General features: G+C 39.8%; 1 protein-coding gene across 4 annotated transcripts in view; it reads right to left on the bottom strand.

Moving 5' to 3' along the window:
- Positions 1-15,359, bottom strand: part of LOC140938950 (uncharacterized) — a 29,679-nt gene that overhangs the window by 14,185 nt on the left and 135 nt on the right. For 2 of the 4 annotated variants that reach the window (XM_073388482.1, XM_073388484.1), the window contains exons 1-12: positions 14,370-14,703; positions 13,148-13,205; positions 12,940-13,009; positions 11,649-11,735; positions 10,576-10,782; positions 9,147-9,534; positions 6,902-8,517; positions 4,130-6,065; positions 3,256-3,413; positions 2,805-2,863; positions 2,286-2,415; positions 1,461-1,628 (exon numbers count right to left, since the gene is read on the bottom strand). In XM_073388482.1, coding sequence (XP_073244583.1) covers positions 1,461-1,628; positions 2,286-2,415; positions 2,805-2,863; positions 3,256-3,413; positions 4,130-6,065; positions 6,902-8,517; positions 9,147-9,534; positions 10,576-10,782; positions 11,649-11,735; positions 12,940-13,009; positions 13,148-13,205; positions 14,370-14,412 — 4,920 coding nt within the window. In that variant the 5' untranslated portion in view covers positions 14,413-14,703. Of the gene's footprint in view, positions 1-1,460; positions 1,629-2,285; positions 2,416-2,804; positions 2,864-3,255; positions 3,414-4,129; positions 6,066-6,901; positions 8,518-9,146; positions 9,535-10,575; positions 10,783-11,648; positions 11,736-12,939; positions 13,010-13,147; positions 13,206-14,369; positions 14,704-15,359 lie in introns of those variants that run through there. The other 2 variants (XM_073388483.1, XM_073388485.1) reach the window with 2 other exon arrangements.

The raw sequence follows: 15,359 nt of genomic DNA, 5'->3' as shown, positions 1-15,359 counted from the left end.
TGTTATTAAATTACAATAAATATTCCTTTGATATACGGTCAACCCTCTCTGTGAGACCTGACATCCCATAAGTGACCACCAATACAAAAACACCAATTTTTGGTAGCTTTTTGTTGTTGTTAAAGATCTCTCTCTCTCTTTCTGCTTGGGGGTTCCCAGTGGTGCCAAGAGTTGACCTCCAAGCACCTCCAAGCTTTGCAGTCCTATGCCAAAGTACAGATTTTGTGAGGAGGGGGGGGGGGATTTTCTGGATTGATTAGCTTTCCAGCATATTTGTGGAATAGAATTTTAGGTCCACCAAGTCTTGGTTTACAATGTGTCGGAGCATATATTTACAAAAAAGGTCCCCCTGGGGGTGCCATCAGGCTTTAACTGATTGGGAAAGGGGGACTGTCCCCAGCATGCTACCATAGACTTCCTCACCAAGTATGATTTTAAGGCAAGACGTCTGGAAAGAATCAAGTTGACGACAGAGGTTGGATGTTAGGACCCCAGACTCACAGCAATATAGAAGCACACTTAAAGAAGACACTTTGAAAAGTTGCACCTTTTGTTGGAGTGATGCAGGAGAATGGATGCAAAGCTGAATAATAACCGACAACACAACTCAAAAGTGAACCAACAATGGTTTCCACAAAACCAAAAAACGCCCCAATTTTTCAAAGTCAAAGCCCTGTGGTTAGAATCTCAAGTGCTCTCAGCTCAAATTTTTCAAAGTTGCCATATATTTGGCAATCTAAAATTATTGAATGGTTGCCAAACATAAAAAATTGGTCACCAGAACAAAACAGGACACTTTCTTTAATATTGCATATGGGGGTTTGAAGTAATGAAAATAACTGCCTAACTAATTTGGAGGTGCAGGGCCATCTCAGGGCTACCTACACAACCAGGGTAAGATGCAAATTTGTTATGAAATGGAGAAAATGTCATGAAAATGCATGTTTCCCTCATTTTATAAGCTTTAGAAAGACAATAAACACAACTGATAAAAATGCTCCCGATTGGCACGTGGCTGCTATAGTCACAGGTAGGCAAATCAGTGGATTCTGCTGCAATTTTATTTACCATCATTTTATTCCACTTATTATGGAGACCAAAATGGTCGCAGCTTAGAGAGCTGTCTAGTAAAAGACATTTTCGTTTTTAACCTCTTGTAAGTAATTGAATTCTTGATGCATGGTGTGATCTCTACATTTGCTCTATTTGCTACACTATTCTTGTGAAAAAAAAAACACTTCTTAAATCTTCGCATTTTGCATGGCTACTTACGAGAGGTAAACCATGAGAGATAAAACAGAAGATGACACTAGGTAAGCGTTCCAAAACAAAATGCCCAAGACTTAGAGCTCAAAAACTGTTAGCCAAGATGACAAACAACAGCAGCATTCGCCAAATTGCAGCTGACAAAAAATAGGACACCTTTTAATTTCTTTGAAAGACAACTTCACAATCTTTACCTTAGTTGCTCCAGCCAGAAGCATCTCTCTGAATACCATCACATGTTGGTTGGTATCAATCTCTGTAGGAGGCAAGCTCTCAGGGGCAAGAAAGTCATTCTCCCCACGGTCATTGGAACTTCTCCAGTTCTCCATTATTACTTCAGCAAGGTCACATGCCACAAAGGCCTAAAGATGCAAACCGCGGCAGGATTAGCTCAGTCAGTAGAGCGCTTGACTGCAGAGCAAGAGGTCACGGTTCTATTCCCGAGGCCAGACCATTACTCAGGGTCTTAAAACAATTGAGAAATGAAGGCACTCCTTTTGCACTGCAAGCAGCTGGACCTTCGTGTGGCTTGGATGACAACAAAAAATGGTGGTTCCGTCTCCAGTAGGTGACGTAAAAATAGTGTCCCCAGTTGGCACTTTCATGCTAAATACCATAAAATTCCGAAAATGAGCCCCGGGGCTTATATTTTTCAAAGGCCCTGTTTTTGAGGGGCTTATATTCGGAGGGGCTCATCTATGGAAGGAAATTTGTTTTTTTGAAAATAGATTGGGCTAGCCTTATATTTGGAAGGAAATTTACCGTTTTTGCTTTGTTTTGCTTTGTATTTGAGGGAAATTTCCAAGTACAAGGCCCCAGGGGGCTTATATTTGGAGGGGCTATTTAACAGAGGATTTTTTGTGTTATGAGTTTGGGGGGATTACATTTGGAGGGGCAAAAACAGGCTAAGTGAATATACACTTGCAGGCGTGCTCCTTATAACTAAGTTTACAAGGTAAAACCTGATCTCGTGGTACTGATAGCAGTGATTCAAAGTGCAACAAGACAGGTTTACTTACTCCATTGTGTTTAACAAGACTGCCCAAGACCTTCCAAACCAAAGATTTTACAACACCATCAGTGGTCAAGATGGCTCCACAGCTTCGCTTCTCACAGAATGCCATCACCTCAGTTCTGCTTGAGTACCGGCTACAAAAAGAACACAAACAGTCTCGAGATTCTCACAACAGTTACTTTACACTAGTAAACTGAAGTAGCATCTAGTCTTGGAGCAAGCTGAATTAGGGCAATTTCTATGGACTTCCTAATTATAGCCTTAATCTTAATTTCTTCTTTTTTTTGCACACATTTTGTCCCATCTTGAATAGCAATGCTAGCTAGCGCTGCAGGCATTACTTTTGTTATATTATTCGCTTCTCAATTAAGTTTTGTTGTCATTATCGTTGTTGTTAAGTGGGCATTTAAATGATCCTCAAAAACCACAAATCTTTTTTTAACTTTGACTTTTTGGAACTTTTTTCTTAGAACTTTAACGTGATCTCTCGCACTCAGTACTGAGCTACAGAAAAAAAACAAACCTTGAAAGTGGTCCAGGAAAGATTTTAATAACCTCTGTCTCTTCAATGCTAAAGACCATCTGTATGTTGAAAGAATATAGAAAATCTTGTTAGTTATGCAATCTATCTGAAAAATCCAACATTCAAAGACCAGGCAAAGCAAAGCAAAGTGTAAACAAGACCTTCATAAAAGTCAAAGTTTCAAAATAATGACAGAATAACACTGTTTCCTTTATCAGTAGCTTACAAAGAAGCAAGGGAAAGAAAGATTTCATAATCATAAATGGTGATGCCCCCAAATAAGCACTGCTCCCTAAAGTTGAAACACTTAATAAACAATGCAGCACTTTAATAAAGTGCATGGAATAAAGTAGCCATGAGCAATAATTATATGGATGGCCAGAGGATGGATATTTCACAAAAATTATGTTGAACGAAAATTACCAACAGAAGTAATCATTAAGTGTCTCACCTGAACTGAAGCTAGGGTGCATTTTGGTGTCTCACTGTCTTCACTTCCAATTAAAGATACCAGTTTGCCCCCACTAAAGCGCACCAGAGGATGCTGCACCCGGTATAAAAGTGGCGTGAACCTTTCTGGTTCAGGCTGAGGCACCTCTTGCTCTGGAGCTAACAAAACAGGAAAAAGAAAGGGCCTAAGTGACTCCTGGTCTAACACCAAATTGCCATTTTATTATCAAGTATATACAGGAAAACAGAAAAACAGGAAAAAGAAAGGCCCTAAGTGACTACTGATCTAGGACCAAATTTTCCTTCTAATTATCAAGTAAATACAAGGTACAGCTGTAGTTGAAAAGAGAATCTTGCATTTTATCAGAAGTCACTGTAAGGGCTTCATTCCAGGCCCCCTTCAGTTCATTATCACTTGCCAGGGACATTATTCAATAAAACTTTGACATTGTAAATTTAAGACAAATTTTAGGGAGTAAAACAGCTCTTGACCTACAAAACTAATATTTCCTTATCATCCAAAAGCAAAATGCTACGTAGTTGCCAGGGTCCACTGAATGCTACTAGGAAGTAATATGGAAGAAAAATGTACATGTAAAACTCTCTCTTAACTGATGCCTCCTCTACACAAGACCGACAGCAAGAGGTGCATCTCAAAGAGAATAAATTATTGTCTCTACACAAATACCGTGAATCCTCTCTAAGACGAACACTTTGGACAGGGACCAGCACAAAGTGTCTGTCTAAGAGTGATGCCCATCTTATAGAGAGTCCAAAGGATTACAAAAAGGCAGGGACCAACTCTAGGTGTCCATCTTATAGAGGTGTCAGTTAAGAGACGGTTGACTGTAGCAAAAGAGAAATATAATCCTTACCTAGCTGTGTGGGCTGTGAACTTTCGTAGCCATATCCCGCATAGTACTGAGCTAGCTGCTCTGGTGTATATCCTGAGCTGTAATATCCCAGCTGTTGGCAATATTGCTCGTAATGTTGAGGATGAAATTGGTACAGGTACATCATATACTGATACTGATAAAGGTCCATGGAATGTGAATCAGTGTAAGAAGGATATCCGTACTGGTGCGATGCATAAGGAGAAGCAGAATAATCATATGGACCTGGACTGTTTCTGTCCTGTGACAATGGTGTACTGCGTCCACTGTATTGATTAGAACCTCTGTATAGATCTTCTCTTGAGCCACGGCCATCATTGTATCCACGCCTTCCCATTCTGGGAGAGTACCCGTAGTCATAATAAGAGTCCCGATTGTTATAACTGTCCCTGCGGCCATAATCTCTTCCATCATAACTCCATCTATCATATTCCCTAGAATTGTCATATGATCTCCGACCGTAATCGCTATCTCTTCGGTCATATTCACCTCTCCTGTCAAAGTTCCTTCTTTCAGGTTCCCTTCTATCGTAATATGGTCTATCAAGATCTCTACTGTCATGTTCATGTTGGTAAGGATCCCTTCTATTATGGCTCTTATAAGAGTCTCTTTGATCATGTTGATAATAATTATCCCTTCTATCATGGGGGTCTGCAGTACCATGATAGGGTGATTCATCAGGGACCCTTTGTTTTTCTTGTGAATAAGGGATATTATAATCTCTTTCATAAGAATTTTGTGACTCATCTTGTCTTCTAGGAGAATCAAATGACTGATGTCCAATTTGTTGAGATGAGTTCTGCGGAGGCTTTGGTTCTAATCCACTGTTAAGTTGTTCAGCAGAAGGAGCACAGTGTGAATTAACGGATTCTGAGGGTAGATTGTCTGAAAATGAATTCACCGAATCCACGGCAGCAAAGGATGGTCCCGCATCTGGTGCAGGTACTGCAGATGGTTGTGAGGTCTTTTTCTTTGGTCGAGGTTGACCTCCCTGAAGAAGAGAAGCTAATGACATGGGATTAGCAGATTCAGCTTTTTGTTGTTGTTTTGCAGCCACTGGTGATGACTCAATTGCTGGCACCACACGACTAGGATGTCGCTCTTGCATAGAGTCATTGATAGTTGGTGGAACTGAAGATATTTCCTGATTATTTGCAGTAAAAGGCACTGTACTCTCATTAACAGAGCCTGTGGGAACAGGTGTTACCCCGGCAGGGACAGGATTGTATGACTGTATTTGCTGACTGGTCACTGCAGGAACTGCTGTACTCTCATTACTAGAGTGCATGAATGCATGTGTTGGTCCAAGAGGAGATGGGACAGGTTGTATTTGTTGATTGACTACAGGTGGAAACTCTGTAACCTTATTACCTGGGTGTATGGACATGGTAGATGCTCCACTGACAGACTGTCCATGTGGTGCCATTAGTTGATTGGTCACAGGGGGGAGTGCTGTTCCCTGGCTGTCAGAATGTGTAGGCACGGGTGTTGTCACAAAAGCAGATGAAGCTGAAGACATTTGAGGATTTAGCGCTGATGGAAGCTCTGAAACCTGTCCATCATAGACTGTTGACACAGATGTTACTCCGCCAAAGTATGAAGCAGGCGGCATCTGCTGACTGACTGCCACAGGATGCCCTACTCCCTGGCTATCAGGATGTACAAGAGGAGGTGTTGGTCCTGGAGCAAATGGAGCAGGTGGTATTTGTTGATTGACCGCAGAAGGAAGCTCACTACCCTGGTTGTAAGGGTTTGCAGAAACAGATAATTCTCCAGACGGCACCTGCTGAGGGATGACAACAGGGAGTGATGTACCTTGAGAATGGACTGCTGGACTTTGCTGACTGACTACAGCAGGGATGTTTTTGTCCACACTGTAAGGTTGCATCAATATAGGTGTAACAGAAGATGGTGGTTCCTGGAATAAAAAAAATGTCAAGAAATATTAGAGCTTAGAAATCAGAAGGCACAGTTTAGACATCAAGCTTTTCGGGAGTCCAAATAACACACAGTCTAAAGTACATCTAAATCAACCAAGAATGGATACGTCAAACTTTGGATAGCTGGGCCAAACATTTGATTCGCACACCAAGCCTTTCATACAGTAGAACCTTAACATAATGAGCCTCTATAATAATGAAGTCTTCAGTATAACAAAATTAACCCTTTAAGCCCCAATATCCACATACAAATTCTCCAAACTGGTCTTTATACATTTCCTTAAGGAATAAGTTGAGAGAATTTGGTAGAAGATCAAAGCATTTTTTCTTAGGTGATCATTTTATTAACTCTCATAACCATTTCTCTTGGTAACATATGGATATTGTTAGGAGAAAATTGATCTTGGTCACTATGGGGACCTGAAGGGTTAATGATATTCTTTGCCCCGGTAATAGCAGATTATGTGGAAAAAAGCCTTAACATAACAAAACCTCCTCATAGTCAACATAGTATTTGAGTCATTCCTTTGGGCCTTCATTTTATAGAGGTTCCACTGTACTCTATTTGAATAAAAATATGGCTGTTTGAATCAACTGAACACACGCACTCCTCTCAGTTTCGGTTGGCTTTGATATTTAACATCCAAATCATGATCAGCATATGAAAAGCTTCATGTCCGAGCACAGTTTAACTAAGATTTGAGCAAAAGTGTCATTTTTTATTTTCTTCTGGACAGCAGTCTTTAGAATTTGTAAGTGGATATTGGGATTTCTAGGGCTAAGAACTCACCCAGGCATTTAACAAACGTCATACCTGTTTGTTGCAAGTGGGAGCTTGGTCATTTTCGTGCAACTGTGGTGTTTCAACTGGGGTAACAACAGCAGCTGGCGCTAAAACGCAGGGAGTTGGTAGCACAGTGCCATTCATCCACAGGGATGTCCGTGGTGATGCAGCTGGTGCCTTTCCAGCAAGTTGTTTCTGTAGAAACGCAGCCTGTAGAGCATCCCCAGGGCTGTCTGGCTCTATAGGAATATCTGGTGTTTGTGATTGTTTAGAAGATTCCCTTAATGGCATTTTAAGTTCCAGTGGATTTGAAGAATTTGTACTTGAATTGTCATGGTGGAATGAATCCTGAAGGATGTCAGGAGCACCAGGAATCTCTGGTTTAATGAGCTGCTGAGGAGTTTCACATGGATGTGAAGATTCTGAAGTTATATTTTCATTCCTGAAGAATCCCTGAACACTATCTGATGGATATGAAATATCAGGAGTCACTGACTGTCCAGAAAACCCCCTTGAAGATACAATGGCTGGAACTAGCTGTGTGGAATCTGTAGTTGAATTATTTTGGTCAAAAGAATTCTGAAAATCATCTGCAATGGCTGACTGCTCAGAAGTTTTTGTTGGAGTGATCTCAAACTCTTGGAGCTGTGTGGGTTCTGAGTTTGCCTTATTATAACCAGGAAGGAAGTTATTTTGAGCCATATCGGACCTTTCCTGCTCACTAATGGCACCAGTTGAAAGAAAAACTTGTTCTTGAGGAAGTTCATTAACCTGTGGCATCGGTGAGGATTCAAAGGCCGAACTATCATGACTAGGATGCAAATTACTTGGTTCTTCAACCGATGACTCCACTTCCCTAGCTGGATCAGCTATTGGCTGTTGCCATGGTTGCAGCTCATCAAAATGAGGTTCTTTTGTCTGATGTGTTTCCTCAGAAGCAACCCTCTCTTCTTGAGTTGGATCTGCCTTCATCTGCTGGTCATAAAAATGATTTGGATTGTACATTTGCTGTCCTTGTTCTTGAGAAGGGTAAAATGCCTCATTTACAACAGCAGATGACATTTGCATTTGTGGCTGCATCTGCTCAGCAGAGAATGACTGTTTGATTACTGAATCAGCATCCTGATGTAATGGCTGCATAGATGGACTTTCCTCTGCCACAGAAAGATCCTCGGGGTCATTTTGCATTGAATCAGCGATGGACTTAGGATGGCTCATCGACTGACCCAAGGTATTGTCTTCATTGATGACCGGCTCTGAGCCTGAGTTGATTTGAAAAAATCCAGATGGGCTTTCCATCACTGGGTATTGTTGCAATGAAAATTGCTGATCTTGCTCAGAAGGCATGTTTTTTTGGAATACCCCAGATGGACTTTCCATTCCTGGGTATTGCTGCACTGAGGATTGCTGATCTGGCTCGGATGCCATAGTTTCTTGGAATAATCCAGATGAGCTCTGATGACTCACTGCAGCTGCGTCTTGATGGAATGGGCTATTCTCAACAGGTACATGACCTAAAAGAGGGTGAACATCTGGTAGGTTCCCCCACAAAGCTGCTTTCTGTGGGTCAGATTCAGTAAGTGCAGACCAAGCACTGTCTTGCTGCCCTTCATTATGACCAAAAAAGTCTGCTGCTAAGGAAGTGGCTGTAAAGATTCAAATGAAAGAAAATTAATAACAAGGTACCAGGAAGATCACAGTGCAGAAGTGGTGGGAAATAAAATTTTTTGCGCTAACAAAGCGGGTGATCCTAAATGAGCAAGACAGACCTATCTCGCCTACTTGGGGAGCTAGCCAGAACATAGGATTCACTTCACCTTAACCACTCGCAGAGCCAGTCATATGATAACCAATCACACACTTGAACAAATCACTTGAAACTACTTATAACATTCAAGAAAAAAGTGCATGTGTTAAATGACGCCTTCTGGTAGTTAAAATCTTAAAGTGTTAGGATAAGCCTGCATCACAGACATTATTTAACCTTGGTTAGTATCGTCTGCAAATTAAGCAGCCCCGAAATCCATGTTCTGGGTGCCCAACGAACTCAATGAATCACCGGAAGTGCGTTTCAAATTTCCTTTCATCTTCATCGACAAATCAACAATGGCTTTTTTAACAGGCCAATCATGGAGCGTACTCTAATCCTAGTACACAGTTGGGGGACCAAAACAAAGATTCCAGGGCTGTTTCACAGACAGACTTAACCAGAGTTTAGTTTCATCTGTGGTGCAGGCTATGTTAGGATGTACATGACAAAATTTGAGTCTCCTACCTTGCTGTTGTGGTACATGTGCATCCGGCTCTTCACTAGGTCTTAACGAGTTGATCTGTGGTTCTTGAATGGAATCAGCAACCTGCAGAGGCTGAGGCAGTGTTGAAGGTACCTCCTGCGTAGAGTTAGCAAATGATTCATCATCATGATTAAACACAGGAGACCAGCTGCCAAGCTCAGGTTCACGACTCCACGACTCAAAAGTTGGTGCATTTTGCTGGGTATCAGTAACCTCTGGGTTGACCTCTTGGACAGCATATGGATCCTGGAATGTTGCAGATGACCAGTAGTCTGGTTGAAGGCTGTTTGACGGCTGCAATGAAGGACTGTTATCAGGTGGTGCAGTGGTACCAGTCTGACAAACACTTGCATAGGATCTTCCATCATGCTAGACAATAAGGAAAAAAGAAAGTAATTTCAGCTCGCTTTAAACTATGAAAAATGATTTTGTAACAGCGATTTTACAAAACAGCAATACAAGATGTATTTTACACATTATTCTGACGACAGAATTGCCAGCTAGGACATAGACTAAGTACCATTCTATGAGTGGCAGTCCCCACAACCTAGCGATTAGTACCTTTAAAATGCATCCAAGTACAATTACATACAGTTAGCAGTGAAAGCAAAACACAGGGAGTGAAGGGGAGGGAGGAAAAGACTACTCCACCAAAACAGCACAAGAGAGCCTGCCCAACAAAGCTTCAAAATTGCTGCTACAACAACGCTAGAACATCTAACTGTAATAATTATTAGTAGTATACTCCAACAAAAATCTTGGGAAAAAGCTGTTTAATATTCAACATTTGTAAACTTCCTTAATACTGATCGTTATTTTAATTTTCCATCTGATAATATTTTGTATCTGTCACCGTAATTTTTATGCCATCTTTGAAAAAATTGTAATTGAGGAGGCCTAATTAACATACTGTAAAATTCCGAAAATAAGCCCGGGGCTTATGTTTTTCAAAGGCCCTTTTTGAGGGGCTTATTTTTGGAGGGGCTTATATTCAGAGGGGCTTATTATGTATGGAGGGAAATTTGCATTTCAAACTCAGTTGGGCTAGCTTATAGGGGGCTTATATTCAGAGGGGCAATGTAACAGAGGGTTTTTTTTGCATTACGAGTTTGGGGGGCTCATATTTGGAGGCGCTTATTTTCAGAATTTTACGGTAAGCTTTATAGTTTCCTTAGACCTCCTCGCCATTTCTTCCTACATTTTTTTGTATCTTTAAACTGTAAAATTTTATAAGTAATTGTGTTATGTGTGGCAAATAAATACAAATACATATATACACTGTACATTGACAACCTCCGCCACTGACGGTGGCCAGTGGCACCACTGTTTCCTGTTGACTTACTGAAAGAGCATTTTGTACCTGCACTACCTACAAAATACATTTACAGAACAAAAATGACAAAAACTAACCTGTGTCAATATACCAGGCTGCTGAGTGTTAAAATCTCCATCAAAAAATGAAGCAGCTGAGTTGTGATATGAGGTGTAGCCATAGTCGGGGGCCTCTTCCTCTACCCAAGAATTCAGTTCAGGATCCATACCAGGGGGAGGTGAATCCTCCTCCGAAGACGAGGTCTGACTATCTTCACGGTCTGGCACAACCAATTTTTCACTTCCCTGGAAAACAAATCAACACAAATTTTGACTTTGTCAGTCAGGTATTTTACAGAACAAAACAAAAGGCTAAAAATGTGAAGCTAACAGTATTGCTTGGCCATCATTGCCACTGTAGTTACACCATGTTATCCTTAAAAAAAAATACAGGAACATGCAATGTATAACGTAGTTGTAAGTTCTAATTTCTCATTAATGCATGCAGAGAATCCTCTGGCCTGACCATTCAAATTAAAGCTCTCACCCAGTTGTTTGTATCATTGGTATAATAGAGAGATAATAGGGAGCTGAGGCAATGATGACGGCGACATCAACGAGAACGGAAAAAAGGCAATAAGTTCAGATTGGCAAAACAACAGCTCTGCACATGCACCACATTTTTTCAGTAAATTTCTTTGCCATCACTACACGACTACGATGTGAAAAATGCCTAATAATTTCACGTTTTATGGAAGACGTGAACACAAGACAATGACTTTCTTTTTCTTTTCCTGAACTTTGATACCATTTTTAAGAATTCAACTCCAGCGAAAATTGCCAACATTCGGTAAATTGAACGAGATGGAATATGTGTGATAAAGTTTGAAGCAGCGCGATTGCACTTTTTAAGTGACATTTCCATAGCCATCGCCATCGTTGTTGGTTAAGCTCCCTAAAGAATCATGTTGACGCCAAATGGCAGAGATGACCAAGTACCCATTCTGCCCATCAATACTTTGCTTAAACTTTCACTTCACCATTTTCAACATTTGCTTGAAATCAACAGCCCATTTTGGTTCAGTAGACCAAAGCAAAGGCATTCTATTCTCTATCTACTCCACTCCTTCGTGTTTGAGATAATTTTCAAATATGAAAGAGCTATATCTTACTGGGTTAAAGCTGTTTAGTTCATTTTCTTGAATTTCAGAATCGTCAAAATCATCAGGCCAGTCTTCCCATCCATCCACAAAGTACTCCTGAAAATATAAGGAAAAAAGACTGTTTTTTCAATCTTTAAGTAACCAACAATTACTTATAGTTACACTAAGAGCAACTATCAACTACTGAAATATATTGGGAATGTGTTAATTAGTATGCATCACACTGGATAACTGGATACACAAGTAAACTGCAAAAATGTCCCAATGTCCACATACAAACTCTTCAGACTAATCTCCATACATTTACTTGGAAAATTATATGACAGAATTTTGTTTAAATATCTGAAAATTTTTCCCTTTTCCCTTTCTTTAAACCTTTCTACACGATTAAGCATTGATATAATCTTAGAAGAAAAATGACGTTTATCTTTCATGGGACTAAAAGGGATAACTGGCTGCTATATAAGGGGTGACGGCCACTTCATAGTGGTTTGCCCCTATGCAATTGTTACCATTACACACTGTTTGTTGTTAAATTTAACTTATACCTAAATTGCTTTAACTTCGCAACACAATAACATTGAAAATTTATTGCAGGCATAATTTTTTCAAGGTTTCAGTAGCCAGATGTTGACAAAGGTATGGAAACTCTATCACTATGAGTAGACAGTTGACCAGGGTTGTCACTAAGATTTGAAGTTGCTGGATAAGTACAACAAGCAGGAGGGGAATCAAACAGCTAGGGGTTTCTTTTGGTTCTATTTGCTCTTCTATTTTCCTTTGAAAGTAGCCGGGGGCCATGTTCATAGCAGATGGGGAAAATCCTCAGCTCCCGCCTCTTAATAGGGAGTTTTAGCACCGATGACGGCACCGGCAACGAGAACGTCAAAATAGCAATAGGTTTATTAAGAAAAAACAACAAGTTCCCATGTGCATCATGCTTTTTTGTACATTTGTTTGCCATTGCTGCACGACTACGACATAAAAATGCCTAATTTCACGTTTTATGGAGTACATAAACAAGCGACCATGAAATGGTCTTTCTCTCTCTAAACTAGAGTGCGGTCCCCAAGATATCAACTCCAGGGAAATTTGCCTACACTGGATATTTTCAGCATATTGGAATAAACTTGATGAAGTTTGAAACACACTAATTCATTGTAAAAGTGACGTTTTCGCTGCCATAGCCGTCGTCCATGCTAAAACTCCCTAATGACAGCCCTGCAGTAGACTATCTGTACAGTGTCCGTATTAACAGGATGTTGTATTTTAATTTCCATTATGATAACAATTTCAGTACCTGGGTGTTGTTCATAAAATGGTTAGGCTGTGCAGCATTCCCATTAAAAACTCCAGATGAATGATTCGCACTAGAAAAAAGAAGTGACACTTAAGGTAAATTACTTGCAACTGCAATGAAAAACTTGTAACATCTATTCAAATAACTTTTAAAAAAAAATTGGGATATTCAGGTATTGTACTTAGATCAAGTTAACCAATAACAATACCTAACAGACTGCTGGTCCCAAAAGGAATCTTGTTGATCTTTAGCCGAATTTGTGCTCCCTGAAAGTGAAAGAATATATAAATACACTTAATATTGCTAGAACAATCAACTCGTTGCTGTCAATTTTGTCTTTGGGTGCCCAGATTGCAAGACTGAAATCTGCCTTGAACTTCAAAGAGGACTTCCAAGGGGAAGAAACGACAGGTAATATGGCCTCAGGACTAACCCACCACGTGATAGGCAGTCTCAGAAATGACCGAAAAAAGCAACAGCATATTAGCCCCCTCCCTCCCAACCCCACACATGATTGCATGCCAAGCTTACTTAAATCCACAGCAGACTCTTGGTAATATTGTAGAGTGTGTAAAGCCTGATTTTACCACAACATTCTCTCTGCTTAGAAAGCCCCTTTGATATACAAAAGCAACCATCTTATTTGGCTTAAATCCTTCTCCGTAATGTATCAAACACAAGTGACAACTTGTAAATTGCAGGACTGTATGCCGTTGTCACTTTTCCACAAAAGACTTCAGCATTATGATACACAACTCTAAACAATCACTTAAAAGTTCTTCATGCATTTTCTGTTAGGTTTTGCAACAAAACAATCAAAGAAATATTTATTTACACCAGACAAGGCAAGCATTAAGTCAGATTGTTTTTAAACCTAACAAACAGTACTTCAAGCGACGATTAGCATTAAAACTGTAATCTATAGTTTATAAACATGTTCTAAGTTTTACTGACGAAGATAACATTTTGTACATGAAAACTGCACATATTAACTTCGCACTAACATGTTGTAGAAAAATTTGAAGAAAATATAATCTGTGACTCAAAAATTTAAAATACTTGGCTTTTTTAATAGCTAACTAACAAATTGCTGTCCTGATTTGTAATCAATTTATCTTAACTTTTCCCCTTTGCACTTCTAAGAAAATCTTTTTACCGGAAGTTAACTTTGTCCTGGTTAATTTCGAAACAAGAGCAAAATACTCTGAATCATGAAGAAAAAACCTGCTTCAAAATTTTGATTTTCTCTTTTCTTAAGTGAGCATATATAATTCCAATATTCATTCATCTTCACTCATGGACCATGTAAAATGCTGATTGCGATACAACATGCTGGTAACTTTGGAAGATTCGGTGGAGTAGTGGAGTCACTGTCGACAGGTTGGGGTGCACAATAGCCTACACGGTTCCATCAGAAACAAAGTACTTACCAAAATACTGGGTCGCGTTGAAAAAGCCCGGGAATCGGGCCATTTGTCTTAGAACATCAAAGGATGACTTCAGAACTTGTGAAATCAAATTAAGGAAACTCACGGTGTTTACGAAGTATAATGCACATCAGATGACCCCCTTCCATTCATGGCGGAACTATTGGTCTTCCCCGCTAGGCGAAGAAGCCAACTTTCACCAGAAAGTTGAGGAGAACATCAAATTTCAGTGCTCGAATTATCTTCAAATTTCTAGCAAGGATACACTAACAGAAAGGCAAACTATTTTGCATTGCAAATCTCATGTCTCCGCGCATTGAAATGACTGAGGAACTGTACCGCCACGTCACTTCACGCATTGTTTACGAAGGTTCTCCGCTGATGTCACTCGGCGGAAGTCTCGCGCATTCGAATCCTTCAAACCGGAAGTGAGAAGCAATGAAAAAACGTGCACGGAACGTTGTCGTTTTTCTCAAAATAATTTTTCCTCCTTTAAAAGGTGGAAAAAAATACAAAAGTCAATTCATTCTTTTGTAGCAAAAAGGAAAAGAACGAACACAGTTGGCTCAGATTTCAAGAAAAATACCGTTTGCTTGCAAATACTCTAGGTAAATTAATATGCATTCTTGTTAATTCTTCGACGTATCGAGGGAACGGCTTAAAAGATCAACATGTAAATGACTTTTCGAACATTGGAGTTCGAAACTGTGCCATAAAAGTCATCCAATTTTAAAATATACATTACTGATTTTTTCAAAGAAAAATTTAAGGAAACTTGACGCAGTGTCAGTGCTTTAAACTGAAAATTCCTTGCGAGTTATAAAGAACGCAAAATTGTTTATTTAATTGTATGGGGCATTCGTAACAAATCATTTTTTTAAGGAAACTTGAACCAGCTTTGGCTTTTCAGTTTTAAAGTTAAATCTGTCTCAGTAACCTATTAGACTCTGTGGGTAAAATAAAGCTTGACAAAGCTAAGGAATAAACATGTTA

Source organism: Porites lutea, chromosome 5, assembly GCF_958299795.1.
Source record: "Porites lutea chromosome 5, jaPorLute2.1, whole genome shotgun sequence".
In the NCBI taxonomy this organism is placed as follows: Eukaryota; Metazoa; Cnidaria; class Anthozoa; order Scleractinia; family Poritidae; genus Porites; species Porites lutea.
The sequence above is the reverse complement of the archived record's forward strand: the minus strand, read 5'-3'. Positions and strand labels throughout refer to the sequence as shown.